At 40.6% G+C, this 19990-nt stretch overlaps 1 protein-coding gene across 2 annotated transcripts; it reads left to right on the plus strand.

The window, feature by feature from the left end:
- The first annotated feature begins 566 nt into the window (after positions 1–566).
- Positions 567–11214, plus strand: LOC112073867 (serine/threonine-protein kinase/endoribonuclease IRE1-like). 2 transcript variants are annotated; one of them, XM_070440308.1, is made up of 8 exons: positions 567–778; positions 1575–1677; positions 1818–2010; positions 3438–3585; positions 8589–8717; positions 8929–9052; positions 9331–9401; positions 9644–11214. In XM_070440308.1, the coding sequence occupies exons 6-8, from the start codon at positions 8950–8952 to the stop codon at positions 9893–9895; spliced, it is 426 nt and encodes a 141-aa protein (XP_070296409.1). In that variant the 5' UTR covers positions 567–778; positions 1575–1677; positions 1818–2010; positions 3438–3585; positions 8589–8717; positions 8929–8949; the 3' UTR covers positions 9896–11214. The 2 variants fall into 2 exon arrangements, with proteins under 2 accessions (XP_070296409.1, XP_070296410.1); XM_070440309.1 differs by lacking the exon at positions 567–778 and having other exon boundaries at positions 785–1677.
- Positions 11215–19990: the final 8776 nt, after the last annotated feature.

A 19990-nucleotide genomic window follows, 5' to 3' on the forward strand; every position in this document is an offset into this window, starting at 1 on the left:
CAATGTTGATTTTGTGGTCAATTGATTTTGATTGGTGCTTGGGGTTATTGTCTTTCTGGAAGTGTCAGCCTCCTGGCAGAGACAACCAGGTTTTTGGCTAAAATGTCCTGGGACTTGGTAAAGTTCATAATGCCATTGACCTTAAGGGCCCCAGGACCAGTGGAAGCAAATTAGCCCCATAACATCAAAGACCCACCACCATATTTTACCGCCAAATCAACCACTGGTGTGGTTAAGCTCTATTTTCATGTTATCTAACCATAGAACTAGTTCTCATCCAAGGGAAAATAGAGCTATTTAGCCACACACACCAATGGTGGGTTTGGCATTGAAAAACAGAAGCATATGCAGAAAAGTACCTCATACCTACAGTAAAATATGGTGGTGGATCTTAGATGTTATGGGGCTGTTTTGCTTCCACTGATCCTGGAGCCCTGGTTAAGATCAACGGCATAATGAACTTTACCAAGGACCAGGACATTTTAGCCAAATACTTGGTTGCCTCTGCCAGGAGTCTGACACTTGGCCGCAAGTTAAACTTGCAGCAAGACAATTAACCCAAGCAATAATCCAGGGGGTTCTTTTTTGTGATGATGCCAACAAGCGTCCTGCGGCAGTGAAGAGAATTGAACGAGCAAAACAAAGCAGTGCTGATCGAGAGGTCGCTTTGCTTCTTCAATTGGACGACAATCCCCATGTCGTCCGCTACTTCTGCACTGAGAAGGACGGGCAATTCCTATACATTGCCATCGAGCTGTGTGCCGCCTCTTTAGATAAGGTCTAATTCAATGACTCACTATTTTATTCTCTGACTCATCCAAGGGGATRAAACTTGATCATATAACAGTCTCACATCATGATTATCTGTGTTAGAATATATACTGAACAAAAATATAAACGCAACAAACAACAATTTCAAAGATCTTACTGAGTTACAGTTCATARAAGAAAATCAGTTAATTGACATAAATTCATTAGACTCTAATCTATGGATTTCACGACTGGGTTACAGATATGCATCTGTTAGTCAAAGATACCTTAAAAAGGGTAGGGGTGTGGACCAGAAAACCAGTCAGTATCTGGAGTGACCACCATTTGCCTCATGCACTGCAACACAAGCTGTGGATTGTGGGCTGTGGYATGTTGTACCACTCCTCTTCAATGGCTGTGCGAAGTTGCTGGACACTCCCTCAAAAGTTGAGACATCTGTGGCATTGTGTTGTGTAACAAAATTGCACTTTTTAGAGTGGCCTTTTATTGTCCCCAGCACAACTTGCACCTGTGTAATGATCATGCTGTTTAATCATCTTCTTGATATGCCACACCTGTCAGTTGGATGGATTATCTTGGCAAAGGATAAATGATCACCAATGAATGTATACAAATTTGTGCACAAYATTTGAGAGAAATACGACTTTTGTGTGTAAGGAACATTTCTGTTTTTTATTTATTTCAGCTCATGGAACATAGGCCCAACACTTTACATGTTGCGTTTATATTTTTGTTCAGTGTACAGTCCAAGGTTAGAATGCTTGGGGTTCATCAGCYCACTAATACATGGGTGTCTCTTCCAGTGTTTTACTAAAGAAAAACCTTTTGACCTTCGTGGACTGAAACCAGTGATGCTGCTGCAGCAGACCATGATAGGACTGGAACACCTGCACTCTCACAACATAGGTTCTAATGATATGCTGTAGACTGTAGATAATCCTAATGAAGTTACAGTATTGATGACTTTTCCTTATATTATCATTGATCAGATCTATGATCTTCCCTCAACTCCAGTAGACTGATTCATCCTGATCTTTTCTCCCCAGTCCACCGTGATGTGAAGCCCCACAACATCCTGTTGAAAGACCACTCTGACTCAGTCACGGTCAAGATCTCAGACTTTGGGATGAGTAAGCAGTTGGTGGACGGCAGACAAAGCTACAGCATGAGGTCGGGAGCCCTTGGCACCATGGGCTGGAATGCCCCAGAGGTCCTCGTGACTGCAGGAAAGTAAACCCTGTGAGTGGCTCCTGATCTTTACACTGGACCAGAGAACTGTTCAAGTCATACGATTCAGAGATAATCCAGAAAAAGTTGATAAATAGGCTAATTGGGATTTCCTTACAGGAGTAAAACAGGATTGATCCATTGCTCAAAGGAACAGTTCACCCTAAAATCAAAGTTGATCATCTATTGTGGAGATCAAGCACAGTATATTATACATACATAAGAAAATGGCACCATCTACACAACCATGGTGTGGATGTGGACTATGCTCGACATTAGACCACTTTTGGGGATAAAAATTAACCACTTTCCATACCACAGGTTTATGCCAGTAAAGTCATATTATATTTTAAAAATGTGATGGAACCAGGAAGTTTAGGTACAATTTTTGAATGCCAATAGATAATTTGTTCGTTCGACATGGTGGATCTTTTTGTTCTGTAAAATTAATTATGCGAGAAATGGCAGTAGAAACGGCTTCATACGCAAATATTGATGTAATAACCTCATACTGAAGTAAACTTGGAGTCACGCGATGATATGTTGTGTGGTCCTCCCACTACAACTTCAGAAACCAAGCCGTTTATCAGCTACAGATGAAATAAATTAAGATGAACTTCACAGGAGGGTGATTTTTATTAATTTTTTTACCTTTATTTAACCAGGCAAGTCAGTAAAGACACATTCTTATTTACAATGACGGCCTAGGAACAGTGGGTTAACTGCCTTGTTTAAGGGCAGAACGACAGATTTTTACCTTGTCAGCTCGGGGAATTCGATCTAGCAACCTTTCGGTTACTTGCCCAACGCTCTAACCACTAGGCTGCCTGCTGCCCCCAAAAAGTGAAAGTGCACGGTGATGAGCTTGATGCTCCTTTCCAATAAACATCGAGGGTCTTATTCTGGTGACATGATGATCGATGCTTGACTGCCATTTGACAAAAAATATTCTCACTCTTAGCCATCATCATCTCATCATGTAGACTAGCCTACCCACACTGTATCTGCTAGCTGTTGCTTGAGAGCACGTGCCAGAGTAGCCACGTGCACATAGAGCACATGCAGCAGTAGGCACATTTCTGTTGAATTCAACAGTTTTTGTGACAAAACTATCAGTAGAATTGAAAATGCAATGGAAACACTTTTGAGTTTTATTCAGGACATGAAAAAAAAAAAGACATTTTTCTACTTCATGACGCACTGATCGTTATCCTTACAAAGTCCGGTGGTGGAAACACTACAGGCGGGAAAATGCAAATTTTTTCTTTATGTAGATTTTAGAATATGCGCATGAAAATCTGTTGCCCATTGGATGGAAACCTAACTATATTCTGACAAATTTGTGAACTATTATTTTAGGTTGCTGTAGATTAGAACTAGTAGTGATTTGTGTACTGTTCTGAAACAACTATTATTAAAGACACTCCTTTCCTCTACAGACCAGTGCTGTGGACATCTTCTCTGCCGGCTGTGTGTTTTACTATGTTGTGACAGGAGGAGAACATCCATTTGGAAAACCCAATAGGCGGGCTGGTAACATCGAGGATGGCAAATACAACCTTGACAGATTACAGAAAGAAAAACATGGTTAGTGTACAACTGAAAGGTTGTTCTGAAATGATCATCAGAGTACTTCTTAATTTAACATTGTTGAAGGACTATGAAATGGGAAAAAAGGATTAGCATACGGATTAATAAAATAACAAAAAGAAATGGGAAAATGGGAGCGGGAGAAAACTAGAGACAGTGTTGTTTAACTCACTGACCATGATCCAGTAGTTATTCTTACCTTTGTTCAGTAGAAAAGTCTCCAAAGTTTAAAGGTTGACCCATAGACCGAAACTCTTCATGGACACACAGCTGGGTACAGGGAAGGCTGGTCCTCTCTGCTTGATTGGGCTTCAACACAACAGAGACAAACATTACATCTCTCATCTACTCTGAGCTCAGAGGGGGAATGAGTTTCATTCCAAAACGCTACAATCCATTTTCAGAAATGTTTGTGAATTTTATTGTTGTTATTGTATCCAAAACAAGCAGAGGCATCACGAAAGTCAGAAATAGCGATACAAATAAATCACTTTCCTTGAAGATCTTCATCTGGTTGCAATCACAAGGTCCCAGCTACATCACAAATTGTTGATTTGTTCGATAAAGTCCTTTTTTATATCCCCAAAAACTCAGTTTGGCTGGCACGCTTCATTCAATAATCCACCGTTTCCCTCCTTCAAAATGCATACAAAATGAATCCCAAAGTTACCAATAAACTTCTCCAAACAAGTCAACAACTTTATAATCAAACCTCAGGTACCCTAATACGTAAATAAACGATAACATTTAAGACGGAGAATAGTTATTGTCATTACCAGAGATAAACAACAAAGTACGCGCATTCACAAGAACGTGTAAAAAACACTACAGCCAAAATGGGAGCCATAGAAAAACTACAAATTCTAGCTATTTTTCCAAAAACAAGCCTGAAACTCTTTCTAAAGACTGTTGACATCTAGTGGAAGCCCTAGGAACTGCAATCTGGGAGGTATTCCTTACATAAAAAATGACAGCCATTGAAATCAATGGTAGGGTGGAAAAAATAAAATTCTGAATCGATTGTCCTCGGTTTTCGCCTGCCATATCAGTCTGTTATACTCACAACATTACTTTAACAGTTTTGGAAACTTTAGAATGTTTCTATCCAATACTACCATGCATATGCATATCCTAGCTTCTGGGCCTGAGTAACAGGCAGTTTACTTTGGGCACCTCAGTCATCCAAACTTCCGAATACTGCCCCCTAGCCTTAAGAAGTTTTTTTGAATTTCACGCTCTGCCTTTTCAGCGGATGTTGTCAGGGGTTCCGCTAGTGGAACAGGGAGGCAGGGAGACAGGTTCCGCTAGCGGAGCCTTAAGAAGTTTTTAACAGGGCAAATTAAAGGTAAACATACTTTATCAATCATATGTCATCCATGATGCTATTTAGGCCTATAACCAAGTCATCAACAGCTATTGTTTAAATTCAGCCCAGGATTCAACTAAAAATAGACAATACATATAGGCCTAGGGTTTCAAACTTTGGTTAATTTCAAATTTAATCTACAAATTAATAATGAAATCAAATTTATTTAAAGTGGCAAAATGTAACTTTTTGGGCGACCCGACCAAATTCACATAGAAATGTGAGTTATAAATCTATCATTCTACTTGAAAGCAAGTCTAAGAAACAGTAGATCTGTTCTAGAGCTTATTTCTATACTTCCTGTTATTAAAGTTTAGTTTTTGCGTCTTCTACTTTGGATTTGTAAACCAGTTTCAAACAGCTGAAACAACAATATTTTGGCTATGGTAATTATACTTCACAGCAGTTTAGATGGTACAATGATTCTCTACACCCCTCAAACTGAACTCTGGACCTCGAAGCTAGTACCACTATGTATGTATTGCCCCTTAATCAAGTTCTGATTTACCTGGGACACCAGATGGGTGCCATTATTTATCAGGTAGAACAGAAAACCAGCAGGCTCTGGACTTCGTAGGGAAAGAGTTGAATACCCCTGCTCTACACTATACTAGCTTATTTTGTAACAAAACTGAAAGTAGGCGACTATTCGAGTTTTAACAACAGGAAATGAGGAGCGATTTCTGCATAGTGCACCTTTAAAGTGCATTTAAAGTTGATCTGATTTGATTTTGCCTATTTCTGTAACTTAGATTTTTGGAGACGCATATCCAACATCTAATTATTAATTGTGAACTGTATTAAGCCAGCTAACCAGACTAAGTCAGTGGCACAGATGGAACTATCTAAGCAGAAGATAATCTCCTTCAAATGAAGAGCTTATTTCCAAAACGCTACAACCACCAATTTTTCACATTTTGTTTTTTCTTCACAAATATTGCTTATGGTACCTTCATGTGTGTGTAAAATGTTACTGTTTTTATTCATAGATTTGTATGATGTGTATGAAATGTTTTATTTATTTTGCTAAACTATACAGTGGGGCAAAAAAGTATTTAGTCAGCCACCAATTGTGCAAGTCTCCCACTTTAAAAAAGATGAGAGAGCTGTAATTTTCATCATAGGTACACTTCAACTATGACAGACAAAATGAGAAAAAAAATCCAGAAAATCACATTGTTAGGATTTTTTATGAATTTATTTGCAAATTATGGTGGAAATAAGTATTGTCACCTACAAACAAGCAAGATTTCTGGCTCTCACAGAACTGTAACTTCTTCTTTAAGAGGCTCCTCTGTCCTCCACTCGTTACCTGTATTAATGGCACCTGTTTGAACTTGTTATCAGTATAAAAGACACCTGTCCACAACCTCAAACAGTCACACTACAAACTCCACTATGGCCAAGACCAAGAAGCTGTCAAAGGACACCAGAAACAGAATTGTAGACCTGCACCAGGCTGGGAAGACTGAATCTGCAATAGGTAAGCAGCTTGGTTTGAAGAAATCAACTGTGGGAGCAATTATTAGCAAATGGAAGATACAAGACCACTGATAATCTCCCTCGATCTGGGGCTCCACGCAAGATCTCACCCCTGTGGGTCAAATGATCACAAGAACGGTGAGCAAAAATCCCAGAACCACACGGGGGGACCTAGTGAATGACCTGCAGAGAGCTGGGACCAAAGTAACAAAGCCTACCATCAGCAAGGGCATTGAAGATGAAACGTGGCTGGGGTCTTTCAGCATGACAATGATCCCAAACACACCGCCCGGGCAACGAAGGAGTGGCTTCGTAAGAAGCATTTCAAGGTCCTGGAGTGGCCTAGCCAGTCTCCAGATCTCAACCCACTAGAAAATCTTTGGAGGGAGTTGAAAGTCCGTGTTGCCCAGCAACAGCCCCAAAACACTCACTGCTCTAGAGGAGATCTGCATGGAGGAATGGGCCAAAATACCAGCAACAGTGTGTGAAAACCTTGTGAAGCTTACAGAAAACGTTTGACCTCTGTCATTGCCAACAAAGGGTATATAACAAAGTATTGAGAAAACTTTTGTTATGACCAAATACTTATTTTCCACCATAATTTGGAAATAAATTAATTAAAAATCCTACAATTGTATTTTCTGGATTTTTTTCTCTCATTTTGTCTGTCATAGTTGAAGTGTACCTATGATGAAAATTACAGGCCTCCTCTCATCTTTTTAAGTGGGAGAACTTGCACAATGGTTGGCTGACTAAATACTTTTTTTGCCCCACTGTATATGTCCGTTATTTAGCTGAAATGGATATTTGACTGTGATTTGTGGTTGTTTCACCTAGTTATTTTAAGATGAATGCACTAAGTAAGTCATTCTGGATAGGAGCATCTGCTAAATGACTAAAATGTTAATGTAAATGTGTGACATACAGAACAAAAAAAAGTTTTAAAATTGATGTCACAAAGTATCATTTGTACATTTCTTTATTAAACAATTAGTTATTTGTTACATTTGCAGTGTAAAACCTAGCAGTACAAATGATTTATCTTTGAGTGAGATAGATATATAGCATTTAGCAAAAAAACTCAAATGAAACCATCAAGTGATAGATTTTAAACAAACACGTCTGTCATTGAACAACCCCATGCCATGATTAGATTGGAAAAAACACACCAATCTATTTCATATTTCTTTAAACAATAAAAGCTAATTTACCAACATTTCTGAAAATGGATATATGGTTTTTAGAATGAAACTCTTCAAATGTTGATATTTGGTTGTGTTGACAACCAAACAAAATTCATTATATAACATTTGCGATACAGTAAATAGCCTATTAACTCGTCGACCAGTTAATAAATTATATGTTGGATTCACGTCTCTAACTCAACCAAAAATAAAAGGATGAAGGATTAAGCCAGTGGCTCAGATGGAACTATCCAAACAGTAGATACAGTACATCTCATTTACATGTTTGTCAACCAAACACAATTCAAAATTACTTTTGTAATATAGCCTTAACTTTAGGCTATCTTACAAACTTTGTAACAGTATTCATTCAACCTTAAAATGAGTAACACATCCATGGCCACATTTTGATGTAACTGTAACAATAAATATCTTCTATGTAATCTGCGCAGAATTTCGAAACGGCATTGATCACTTGCACCATTTACTTTTAATGTAATCAACTGCAATCCAGTTCATTTGATTGTGCTATTAGATGAAGCACAGTAATAACACATTAAGTAGTTGTATAAATAAACAAAATATCTGACATTCCCATTTGAACTTCGTTGTGCTTTTAAATGTTTGAAAGTGCAGTGATAACACATTTAGGTAACAACAAACCAAAAAATGGACATTATTGTTCCATTGTAATTTGGTTGTGCTTTTACAGTAGATGGTTCAAAGCTTAGTGATAACAACAAACTTTCAACAACTGTTGGCTGTCTTTTAGGGTGAATATACTGTAGGTTATATTCTCATTGATCAAAATCTCCACCAAATATTACCCAGTTGTCCATTGTTTCAAATGACGTGGTGTCCCGGTGTGGGTACTTTCATCACCATGTTTTTGAATGAACAAAGTGCCTTGGCCTTGAACCTGCCCATGGTTACTGTGTCTGTGTGTGTGTTTGGTCTGTCTTTCCCAGAGGACATCGTGGCCACAGACCTGATAGAACAGATGCTGAGCATTGGAGCCCCAGAGGAGGCCTTCTGCTGAGAGCGTGCTCAAACACCCCTTCTTCTGGAGCCTGAAGAAACAGCTGCAGTTCTTCCAGGTCACAATCAAGTATAATCAATGCATAGTTAGTGTCAGTTAGCTAGATTACAATATCATTTAATTATAGTAGGGACAAATGTAACTGCAACAACAGAAACAATGGGTATTCTATCAATAGAATATATAGCAATAGTGGAGTCCATTGAGCATACAGCAAGAGGGTGGTAAATGAGATGTTTGATTAATTAAAGTACTGTCTTCCCCTGTAGGACGTGAGTGACAGAATTGTAATGGAGACATCGGATGGTCCAATCATACAGCAGCTGGAGTCAAGGGGACAGGAAGTGGTGAAGAATAACTGGATGGAACAAATCACAGCAGTTCTGCGGAAAGGTTAGTGACTGGTCTGAGATCAGCGTTTGAACAGCGACACTTTACAGCCTGTAAAGCCATTTTCTATTACAGTATATTTCTAGTAGCATCCAGACCAGAGGTGTCATGAATGACAGGACTACATTTGCAAGATGAGTTTATTACTGGACCAGACAACAGCCACATCTCTTTTTTGTTGTATTATATTACACTAATGACAAACTTTCTTGATATCATAATTCTGTATCTTAATAGAATTGTTGTTGTTTGTTTACTGGCTGTGTTTCCTCCTTCTGCAGATCTAGAAARACGTAAAGGAGCATATGAAGAGGGCTCTGTTAAAYGTCTTCTACGTGCCATAAGAAACAAGGTGCGTTCTGTCCAAATGCAATTGCCACACTATATTAAAATACACAAATGAAGCATAATAATAACGTGTTGGTATATTTGCAAAACCTTATTTAATTAGTCAAAAACATGAGCGGATGCAGGCATCCTCTATGCTACCTACTACCCCCATAAACCTGTTAAATGTAGTATTTATGTAAATCTGACACAAGAAACTAAATGTGTGTAAATTACATTTTATAAGCAACATGTTGTTTCTCKTAGAAACACCATTACCACGATTCTCCTAAGGAGGTCCAGGAGACTCTGGGCTCCATCCCTGATGACTTTGTCTCCTACTTCACCTCCCGCTTCCCCCACCTGCTGCTGCACACCTACCTCGCCATGCGTTCCTTTGCTGAGGAGCGGACTTTCCAAGATTACTACCTCGAGTTCAACACGAGACTTAGACGGCAGAAGAGAACACACCCAGAGCCTGACGTGACGACAACCAAGCCAACAACTAAAAAAATGTGACCATAGTGTGACGTCAGGCGCTCCGCTGAGAAGTACTCCATCCCACACCAGCAAACCTCCAATCTATGTCAGTACACTGTATTGTCAAGGTTATTTTTACTGTTTACATGAACAATATTGGTTTGTCTGAAGAAGAAGCAATCACTTTCACTTGTATGCAGATGACATTGTTGTGTATGCTATTTCCCCGATGGCTGATCAGGTTCTGTCAGAGCTTTAATCTGCCTTTATTGCCTTGCAGAAAGCCTTTATTAACTGAAATTGGTTCTTAATGCAGGTTAAACCAAGTATATATTATATTCCAAATCACATAAAAATGTATCTGATGATTTATGCATAAGTACATTGGATGGTGCCCTCATTGATTATGTGCCCAACTAATAKATATCTAGGCATCTGGATTGATGATAGGCTGTCCTTCAAAAATAACGTTGATGAGTTCGTTAAAGGTGCAATATGCAGAAATCACTATGCCATTTCCTGGTTTCTAAAATTGCAATAGTTTGCCTAATTTCAGTTTATGTAACAAAACAAGTAATATACTGTATAGTGTAGAGAATCATTGTACCATCTAAACTGTGGTGAAATATCTTTTCAATAGCAAGAATATTGTATCTCCAGGTGTTTGWAGCTGGTGTACAAAACTGAAAGTAAAAGACGCAAAAACAAAACTAAAGAACGGGAAACATAGAAATAGTGCACATAGAACATCTACAGCTTGTTAGACTTGCTTTCAATGGGAATGACAGATCGATAACTCACATTTCTATGTGAATTTGGTCAGGTCATCCAAAAWGTTACATATTGCAGCTTTAAAACGTGAAGGTAGTCAGAAATGTGTATGATTACCTTGTATTCTTTGTTTATTGAAGAGGGTTATGTTCATTTCCTGGTCTGAGAATTGGTGGGCAAGCAGTGGTGCGTTCGAGTACGTAGTTATTGAATGGGACGGGTAATGCGGTAGTAGCCTATCCCGGGAGATGTACATGTTTATATCCCAGGTTGTATTGATGCTTAAAGCAGGTGAAGCCCCTTTATTGATATGTGTGCATGTATACTGTATATTCAAGTATGTTTATGATCTGAAGACATTTATATTATAATTCATGTCTTTTGAATGTTGATMGARCAGTGTGTGAAATGCCTTGTTTTTATTGGTTAAATGCATTATGGGTAGGGGTATAAGAACCCTGTATTCTCATGGTTTTAGAGACAGACAGGGTAAGGTCCTATTTATTTGATTGTGTAAATAATTGTACAGTTTGACTGCTCTTTATCCTCACTTTGCAAATAAAAGGCTCACTCTGGATGGGAAAAATGACAGGGTCAGTTAAGATCACCACTTTATTTTAAGAATGTGAAATGTCAGAATAATAGTAGAGAGAATGATTTATTTCAGCTTTTATTTACTTTAAATACTCCTCGGTTTCATTAGCTGTCCGGGTTGCTGGTCTCAGACAATCCCGCAGGTGAGTTCCTGGGCTGGCGTGGTTACACATGGTCTGCGGTTGTGAGGCCAGTTGGACATACTGCCAAATTTTCTAAAATGACGTTGGGGACAGCTTATGGTCGAGAAATTAACATTCAATTATCTGGCAACAGCTCTGGTGGACATTCCTGCAGTCAACATGTCAATACCACGCTCTCTCAAAACTTGAGACATCTGTGGCGTTGTGTTGTGTGACAAAACTGCACATTTTAGAGTGGCTTTCTATTACCCCCAGCACAAGGTGCACCTGTGTAATGATCATGCTGTTTAATCAGCTTCTTGATATGCCACACCTGTCAGGTGAATGGATTGTTTTGGCAAAGGAGAAATGCTCACTAACAGGGACGTAAATATATTAATCCACAAGATTTAAGAGAAATAAGCTTTTTATGCATATGGAACATTTCCGGGGTCTTTTATTTCAGCTCATGAAACATGGGACCAACACTTTACATGCTGCGTTTATATTTTTGTTCAGTACTGTTAGCCTCACTAAATGTGTGCAAGTGACATTCTATAAACTGTATGCTGTTTCCCATAGAGTAACCATTACGATGAAATTCCTGATCTCCATCAGACGTTCCCAAAAGGCTTTATGTCCTACTTCACCTCCTGCTTCCCCCACCTGCTGCTGCACACATACCTGGCCATGCGCACCTGTGCTGAGGAGCTGACTTTCCAGAAATACTACTCCAAGTTGAGAGAGGCGTGGATGTTCTATGACACACCCACAGCCTAAGACCAAAAAGTACTTTACACCAACCTTTGAAGTGATGACAACCAAGCCACCAGCCCAAATATTCTGAATTTTTCAAGGCTTTGCTTTTATTGTTGATTTCATAACATGAACCTGCAGTGCACTGAATCCAGAGACATTCCTTCTATGTAGACCAACAATAACTATTCCATAACTAGATAGAGACTGTCAGTTCACTGTACTGTCAATGTACTTTATTGTTGTGACTCAAAAGTGACCTTTTTAAAAAATCTGTTTTTCTATTGTATTCTGTATGAAATAGTATTCTTTATGCATTCATGTATTCCTGATCCTCTGTGCACCCTGACATAGGCACATCCAACGGAGTTCATCATTTTATTTTTATTGCTGTACTTTGTTTTGTTGACGTCTGTGTATAGATGATATAATGCTTAATAGATGATGCCTGTACCATGTTTGACTAATGGCTTTTAGTGCCTCAACTCAATTTGAGTGGTCCACAATGTTTTTATAGTATTTTTAATCTGTATTTTGTATTATTGTATCATTGTGTAGTTGATGAGAAAAAAGAAYAAACCCGCACACTGCTCTTGATAGTATCACTGCTCTTTGTTAAGATTTACGTATCGGCCTCAAGGCCTTCGTCAGAGTTCTTTTGAGTGTTTTTAATTGGCGCCCTTATGTAGACATTTCTCCACCCACATCCGTTCATTGCATCGAATGGGTTTGGAGTATAGGGAAAACAAGTATATGTTACCAAATATAACAATGTGCATTTCATAAGTATTCTAATAATTCTAATAAAGTGTGTACATAAAACTTATTAAACAGACTGTAAAACCACAATGAGGACATCGACCTATCAACTAAGGTTTCATAAATCATTGGGTACAGTACAAGAACAAACATCCGAGTGATCTGAAGTGGCGGCATTAACTCATATTCACATTTACAACATAACACGCATGGGCATTTCATCATTAAGACCTTTTGGGTATAATGTCTGGAGGGTGAAAATCCAAAACCTTCTCTTTTACTCAGAGTATTATTCATATCACCTCCCCTGTCTGATATCTTGACTTTCTATATACCACAACATCTAAAAGTAGAAATGTCATGTTTTAGGTCATTAAAATGTACTGCAACTGGATAATCCCTGTCCTTTCTCCTGATTTAACTTTTATGTTCACTAATTATCTCTTTGAGAGAGGTTTTGCCTACATAACACAGCCCACATGGACATTTAATCATATAGATAACATGGGTGGTGGAGCACGTAATAATGTCATTTATTTGGAAGCGTTTTCCTTCATGTGGGTGGCAGAAATATTCACACTTCATCATATTGTTGCACTGTGAGCAACCTCTGCATTTATAGCTACCATTCGGAAGAGGGCGTAAAAGAGCCTGGCTCATTTTCTTTTTTGGCTGGCAGTTGGCATGGACCAATTTGCCGCGTAAATTGCGACCTCTCCAATATACAATAAGTGGTGGGTTCTTAAATTCAGCTGGCAGAGCTGGGTCCGATGATAAAACATGCCAGTGTTTCTTGACAGCATCTCCCACTTTGCGCGAGTTCAGAGTATATGTGGTGGTGAACATTACAGTGTTCTTTACCTTTAGTGGGTCTTTTTTGTAACAGTTCATCTAGTGTTTCCCCCAATGCCAAATCAAGAGCTTCATCCACACATTGTGGAGAGTAGCCTCTTAGAAACGTATTGCGCATCTCCGCTGCTAGATAGTCCTCTGGCATATACTGCTCAGTCTGAAAAACTGGCTTCTTGGAAGTCCTCTTTTTAACGGCCCAGGGTGGAAGCTGTCCACCTGTAATATAGTATTTATGTCCGTTTATTTTCTGTACACTGTTGTAAACAGGGTTCCATTTGATTTCTAAGTCCACATATCAAGGTAATGAACACGTTTAATGTCACATTCAATAGTGCATTTGAAGATTGGGGTCAAAGTCATTGAGTAATGCCATAAAGTCTGACAGCTCTTCTCCCGTTCCTCCCCATATGCAAAAAATGTCATCAATATATCGATACCACTTCAAGATTTTATTCCAAAAATGATTTTAATTTTCATTGTTAACAAAACTTTATTCAAAAATTACCTATATGAAGGTTAGCATAGCTTGGAGCGAATGTCGAGCCCATCGATGTTCCATTAGTTTGGAGGGAGTATTCATCATCAAACCTGAAATTTTTATAAGTCAAAAAATATTCAGCCAGCTACCCTGATGGTGCCTTTGATCATGCTAGCTATTAGAGTCGACCTGGTCCTTCTATTCATGCTAGTCCATTATTCTACCCTGGTCCTTCTGATCAACTGCTAGTCCATTAGAGTCGACCTGGTCTTTGACACTGCTAGTCCATTAGAGTTACCCTGGTCCTTCTGATCACTGCTAGTCTATAGAGTTGACCCTGGTCCTTCTGATCACTGTTAGTCTGTTAGAGCTACCTGGTCCTTCTGATTACTGCTAGTCTTATTAGAGTCTACCCTGGTCCTTCTGATCACTGGTGTCTATTAGACTCTACCCTGGTCCTTCTGATCATGCTAGTCTATTAGAGTCGACCCTGGTCCTTCTGATCACTGCTAGTCTTTTAGAGTCTTCTGGTCCTTCTGATCACTGAAGTCTATAGAGTCTGCCCTGGTCCTTCTGATCACTGCTAGTCTATTAGAGTCTACCCTGGTTTCTGATCACTGCTAGTCCATTAGAGTCTACCCTGGTCCTTCTGATCACTGCTAGTCAATTAGAGGTACCCTGGTCCTTCTATAATGCTAGTCCATTAGAGTCTGCCTGGTCTTCTGATCACTGCTAGTCTATTAGAGACCCTGGTCCTTCTGATCACTGCTAGTCTATTAGAGTCGACCCTGGTCCTTCTGATCATGCTAGTCTATTAGAGTCGACCCTGGTCTTCTGATCACTGCTAGCTCATTAGAGTCTACCCTGGTCCTAGTACTGCTTCTATAGAGTTACCTGGGTTTTATCCCTTGCTGCTATTAGAGTGACCTGGTCCTTCTGATCACTGCTAGTCTTTAGAGTCGACCCTGGTCCTTCTGATCACTGCTAGTCTATTAGTCTACCCTGGTCCTTCTGATCACTGCTAGTCTATTAGAGTCGACCCTGGTCCTTCTGATCACTGCTAGTCTTTTAGACTGACCCTGGTCCTGATCACTGCTGTCATTATTTCACTGGTCCTTCTGATCACTGCTAGTCATTAGAGTCTACCTGGTCTTCTGTCACTGCTAGTCCATTAGAGTCGCCCTGGTCCTTCTGATCACTGCTAGTCTATTAGAGTCTACCCTGGTCTTCTGATCATGCTAGTCTATTAGAGTCTACCCTGTCCTTCTTATCCCTGTATAGCTATTAGAGGGGCCCTGGTCTCTTCTGATCACTGCTAGTCTACTAGAGTCGGCTGGTCCTTCTGATTCTAGCTAGTCCATTAGAGTCGACCCTGGTTCTGATCAGATTTGTCTTTAGAGGTCGACCCTGGTCCTTCTGATCACTGCTAGTCTTAGACGCGACCCTGGTCATATGATCACTGCTAGTTCATTATTTCTTACCTGGTTTTTATCTCTTGCTAGCCTATTAGAGTCGACCCTGGTCCTTTGATCACTGCTAGTCTATTAGAGTCTACCCTGGTCCTTTGATCACTGTTAGTCTATTAGAGTCGACCTTGGTTCTTCTGATCACTGTTTAGTCTATTAAGTACTACTGTTGCTTATCATTGATAGTCATTAGAGTCTACCTGTCCTTCTGATCACTGCTAGTCCATTAGAGTCTACCCTGGTCCTTCTGATCACTGCTAGTCCATTAGAGTCGACCCTGGTCCTTCTGATCACTGCTAGTCAATTAGAGTCTACCCTGGTCCTTCTGATCACTGCTAGTCTTTTAGACTCGACCCTGGTCCATATGATCACTCCTAGTCCATTATTCTACCCTGGTCCTTCTGATCACTGCTAGTCCATTAGAGTCGACCCTGGTCCTTCTGATCACTGCTAGTCCATTAGAGTCTACCCTGGTGCTTCTGATCACTGCTAGTCCATTAGTCTATATACAGTGCATTCAGAAAGTATTCAGACCCCTTCCCTTTTTCTTCATTTCGTTACGTTACAGCCTTATTCTGAAAATGAATAAATACAAAAAGTTCCTCATCAATCTACACACTATACCCCACAACGACAAAGCAAAAACTGTTTTTTAGAAATGTTAGCAAATGTATTACAAATAAGAAACATAAGTACCTTATTTACATCCTGTTTCCATTGATCATCCTTGAGATGTTTCTACAACTTGATTGGAGCCCACCTGTGCTAAATTAAGTTGATTGGACATGATTTGGAAAGGCACACACTTGTCTATATAAGGCCCCATTGTTGACAGTGTACGTCGGAGCAAAAATCAAGCCATGAGGTTGAAGGAATTGTCCGTAGAGTTCCAAGACAGGATTGTGTCGAGGCTCAGATCTAGGGAAAGGTACCAAAAAATGTCTGCAGCATTGAAGGTCACTAAAGAACACAGTGGCTTCCATCTTTCTTAAATGGAAGAAGTTTGGAACCACCAAGACTCTTCCTAGAGCTGGCTGCCCGGCCAACTGAGCAATCGAGGTAGAAGGTCTTTGGTCAGGGAGGTGACCAAGAACCCAATGGTCTAGTGGTTAGAGTGTTGGGCCAATAACCGGAAGGTTGCTGGATCGAATCGACGAGCTGACAAGGTAAAAATCTGTCATTCTGCCCCTGAGCAAGGCAGTTAACCCACTGTTCCCCAGGCGCTAAAGACATGGATGTCGATTATGGCAGCCTCCTCGCACCTCTCTGATTCATAAAGGTTGGGTTAAATGTGGAAGACACATTTCAGTTGAATACATTCAGTTGGACAACTGACTAGGTACTCCCCTTTCCCTTTCACTCTGACAGAGCTCCAGAGTTCCTCTGTGGAGATGGGAGAACCTTCCAGAAAGACAACCATCTCTGCAGCACTCCACCAATCAGGCCTTTATGGTAGAGTTGCCAACAGAACCACTCCTCAGTAAAAGGCACATGACAGCCCGCTTGAGTTTGCCAAAAAAGCACCTAAAGGACTCAGACCAGGAGAAACAAGATTATCTGTCTGATGAAACAAAAATTGAACTATTTTGCCTGAATGCCAAGATGTCATGTCTGGAGGAACCTGGCACCATCCTATGGTGAAGCATTATAGTGGCAGCATTATGCTGTGGGGTGTTTTTTATCTGCAGGACTGAGAACTAGGTAGGATTTGAGGGAAAGATCAACAATCAATCAAATGTATTTATATAGCCCTTCTGTACATCAGCTGATGTCACAAAGTGCTGTACAGAAACCAGCCTAAAACCTCAAACAGCAAGCAATGCAGGTGTTAGATGCACGGTGGCTAGGAAAACTCCCTAGAAAGGCCAGAACCTAGGAAGAAACCTAGAGAGGAACCAGCTATGAGGGGTGGCCAGTCCCTTCTGGCTGTGCCGGGTGAGATTATAACAGAACGATGGCCAAGATGTTCAAGATTGTCAAAAATGACCAGCAGGTTCAAATAATAATCACAGTGGTTGTCGAAGGGTGCAACAGGTCAGCACCTTCAGGGAGTAAATGTCAGTTGGCTGTTTCATAGCGATCATTCAGAGTATCTCTACTGCTCTGCTGTCTCTTGAGGTTGAAAACAGCAGGTCTGGGACAGGCAGCACGTCCGTTGATCAGGTCAGGTTCCATAGCCGCAGGCAGAACAGTTGAAAACTGGAGCAGCAGCACGGCCAGGTGGACTGGGGACAGTAAGGAGTCATTCAGGCCAGATAGTCCTGAGGAATGGTCCTAGGACTCAGGTCCTCTGAGAGAGAGAAAGAAAGAAAGAGAGAAAAGAGAGAGAATTAGAGAGAGCATTACTTAATTTACACAGGACACCGGATAAGACGAGAGAAATACTCCAGATATAACAGACTGACCCTAGCCCTCCGACCATACATAAACTACTGCAACATAAATACTGGCAGCTAAGATAAAGGAGCAAAGTATACAGAGATCCTTGATGAAAACCTGCTCCAGAGCGCTCAGGACCTCAGACTGGGGCGATGGTTCACCTTCCAATAGGACAACAACCCTGAGCACACAGCCAAGACAACGCAGGAATGGCTTCKGGACAAGTCTCTGAATGTCCTTGAGTGGCCRAYCCAGAGCCCGGACTTGAAACCAATCAAACATCTCTGGAGAGACCTGAAAKTAGCTGTGCAGCGACGCTCCCCATCCAACCTGACAGAGCTTGAGAGGATCTGCAGAGAATGGGAGAAACTCCCCAAATACCGGTGTGCCAAGCTTGTAGCGTCATCCCCAAGAAGACTTGAGGCTGTAATCGCTGCCAAAGGTGCTTCAACAAAGTACTGAGTAAAGTATGTGTATATTGATGAGGGGGGGAAACGATTTAATCAATTTTAGAATAAGGCTGTAACATAACTAATAAGAGCTAAGACACTACAATGGTAACGAGGATGATTACCTGCAGTGTGCATCACGAATGAAGATGGAGCTCGTAGGAAGAGAGGAAGATTTTGACCCTGTAAGAGAGGAAGATTTTGACCCTGTAGCACAACAGCTAGCAAGCAGTTACAACGAGGCGGCAGATCAAAGACCCTTGGAGCGGGAGGTAAAGAGAATGGCTAGCATTGGGAAAATAGATGTGTTTGATGACACGCAAGAAAACTGGGCAACTTATATTGAACGACTGGAACAGTACTTCATTGCAAACGACTTTGCTGATAACAAGAGAGTACCAGCGTTGTTGAGTTTAATTGGCCCAAAAACATACAGTTTGCTAAGAGATCTGACTGCCCCTCTGAAGCCCTCCAATAAAACATTCACAGAGATTGTGGAGATATTGCAAAATCACCTATCACCTAAACCACTCCTCATCGCGGAACGTTTTCGTTTCCACAAGAGAGATCAGAATGAGGGCGAGGGTGTTCGTACATATGTAGCAGAGTTGAAGAAACTGTCTGAACATTGCCAGTTTGGAGAGAACCCAAATGACACATTAAGGGATAGATTTGTTTGTGGACTGAAACATGAACACATTCAAAAACGTTTCCTCACAGAATCAGATCTCARGTTTGCAAAGGCTGTTGAAATTGCTGTGAATATGGAAATCCCTGCACAAGTTTTCACGCAGCCGACAACGTGTGGCCGTGTGGCCAAAAAATGCAACAGGTGTGACAGAGATGGTCACAGAGCAGAGGACTGACGTTTCAAAGACGAAATTTGTCACAAATGCAGTAGAAGGGGGCACATTCAAAGAGCATGCAGAGCAAAATCCAGTCACAACAGGAAAACTGAGAAAATTAAAGGGTCTGTGAATGCACTAGCAGAGAACAGTGGCAGTGATTCAGATGAACGATTAATTGGTACAATGGAGTTAAACACAGTGACTTCTCCCAGCAGTAGCATAATATGGGTGACACCAGATATCGAAGGCAAACCCCTCAAAATGGAGCTGGACACAGGATCTGCAGTGTCTATAATTTCCACTACTGTCTACAATGAGCACTTCAAGGCTATCAAGCTGAAGAACACAAATGTGTTGCTGAAGACCTACTCAGGAGAGAGATTGAGCCCAATGGGGGAGTTGCAGGTCAGAGTGCGGTATGGGGGGCAAACACAGCAGTTACAGCTGTATGTGGTGCCTGGAACTGGCCCCCCATTATTTGTCAGGGAATGGCTTTCAAAAATAAAGCTGAACTGGTGTGACTTGGAAATGCTCCACACGTTCCAGTCCAAAGAGAAAGGCACAGACCAAACACTGGAACACTTGCGGAAGAAATACAACACAGTGTTCAGTGATCAGATGGGAACAGTAAAAGGCTTCACAGCAAAACTTGTACTGAGA

The sequence above is a fragment of the Salvelinus sp. IW2-2015 genome, unplaced genomic scaffold, assembly GCF_002910315.2.
Source record: "Salvelinus sp. IW2-2015 unplaced genomic scaffold, ASM291031v2 Un_scaffold2398, whole genome shotgun sequence".
In the NCBI taxonomy this organism is placed as follows: domain Eukaryota; kingdom Metazoa; phylum Chordata; class Actinopteri; order Salmoniformes; family Salmonidae; genus Salvelinus; species Salvelinus sp. IW2-2015.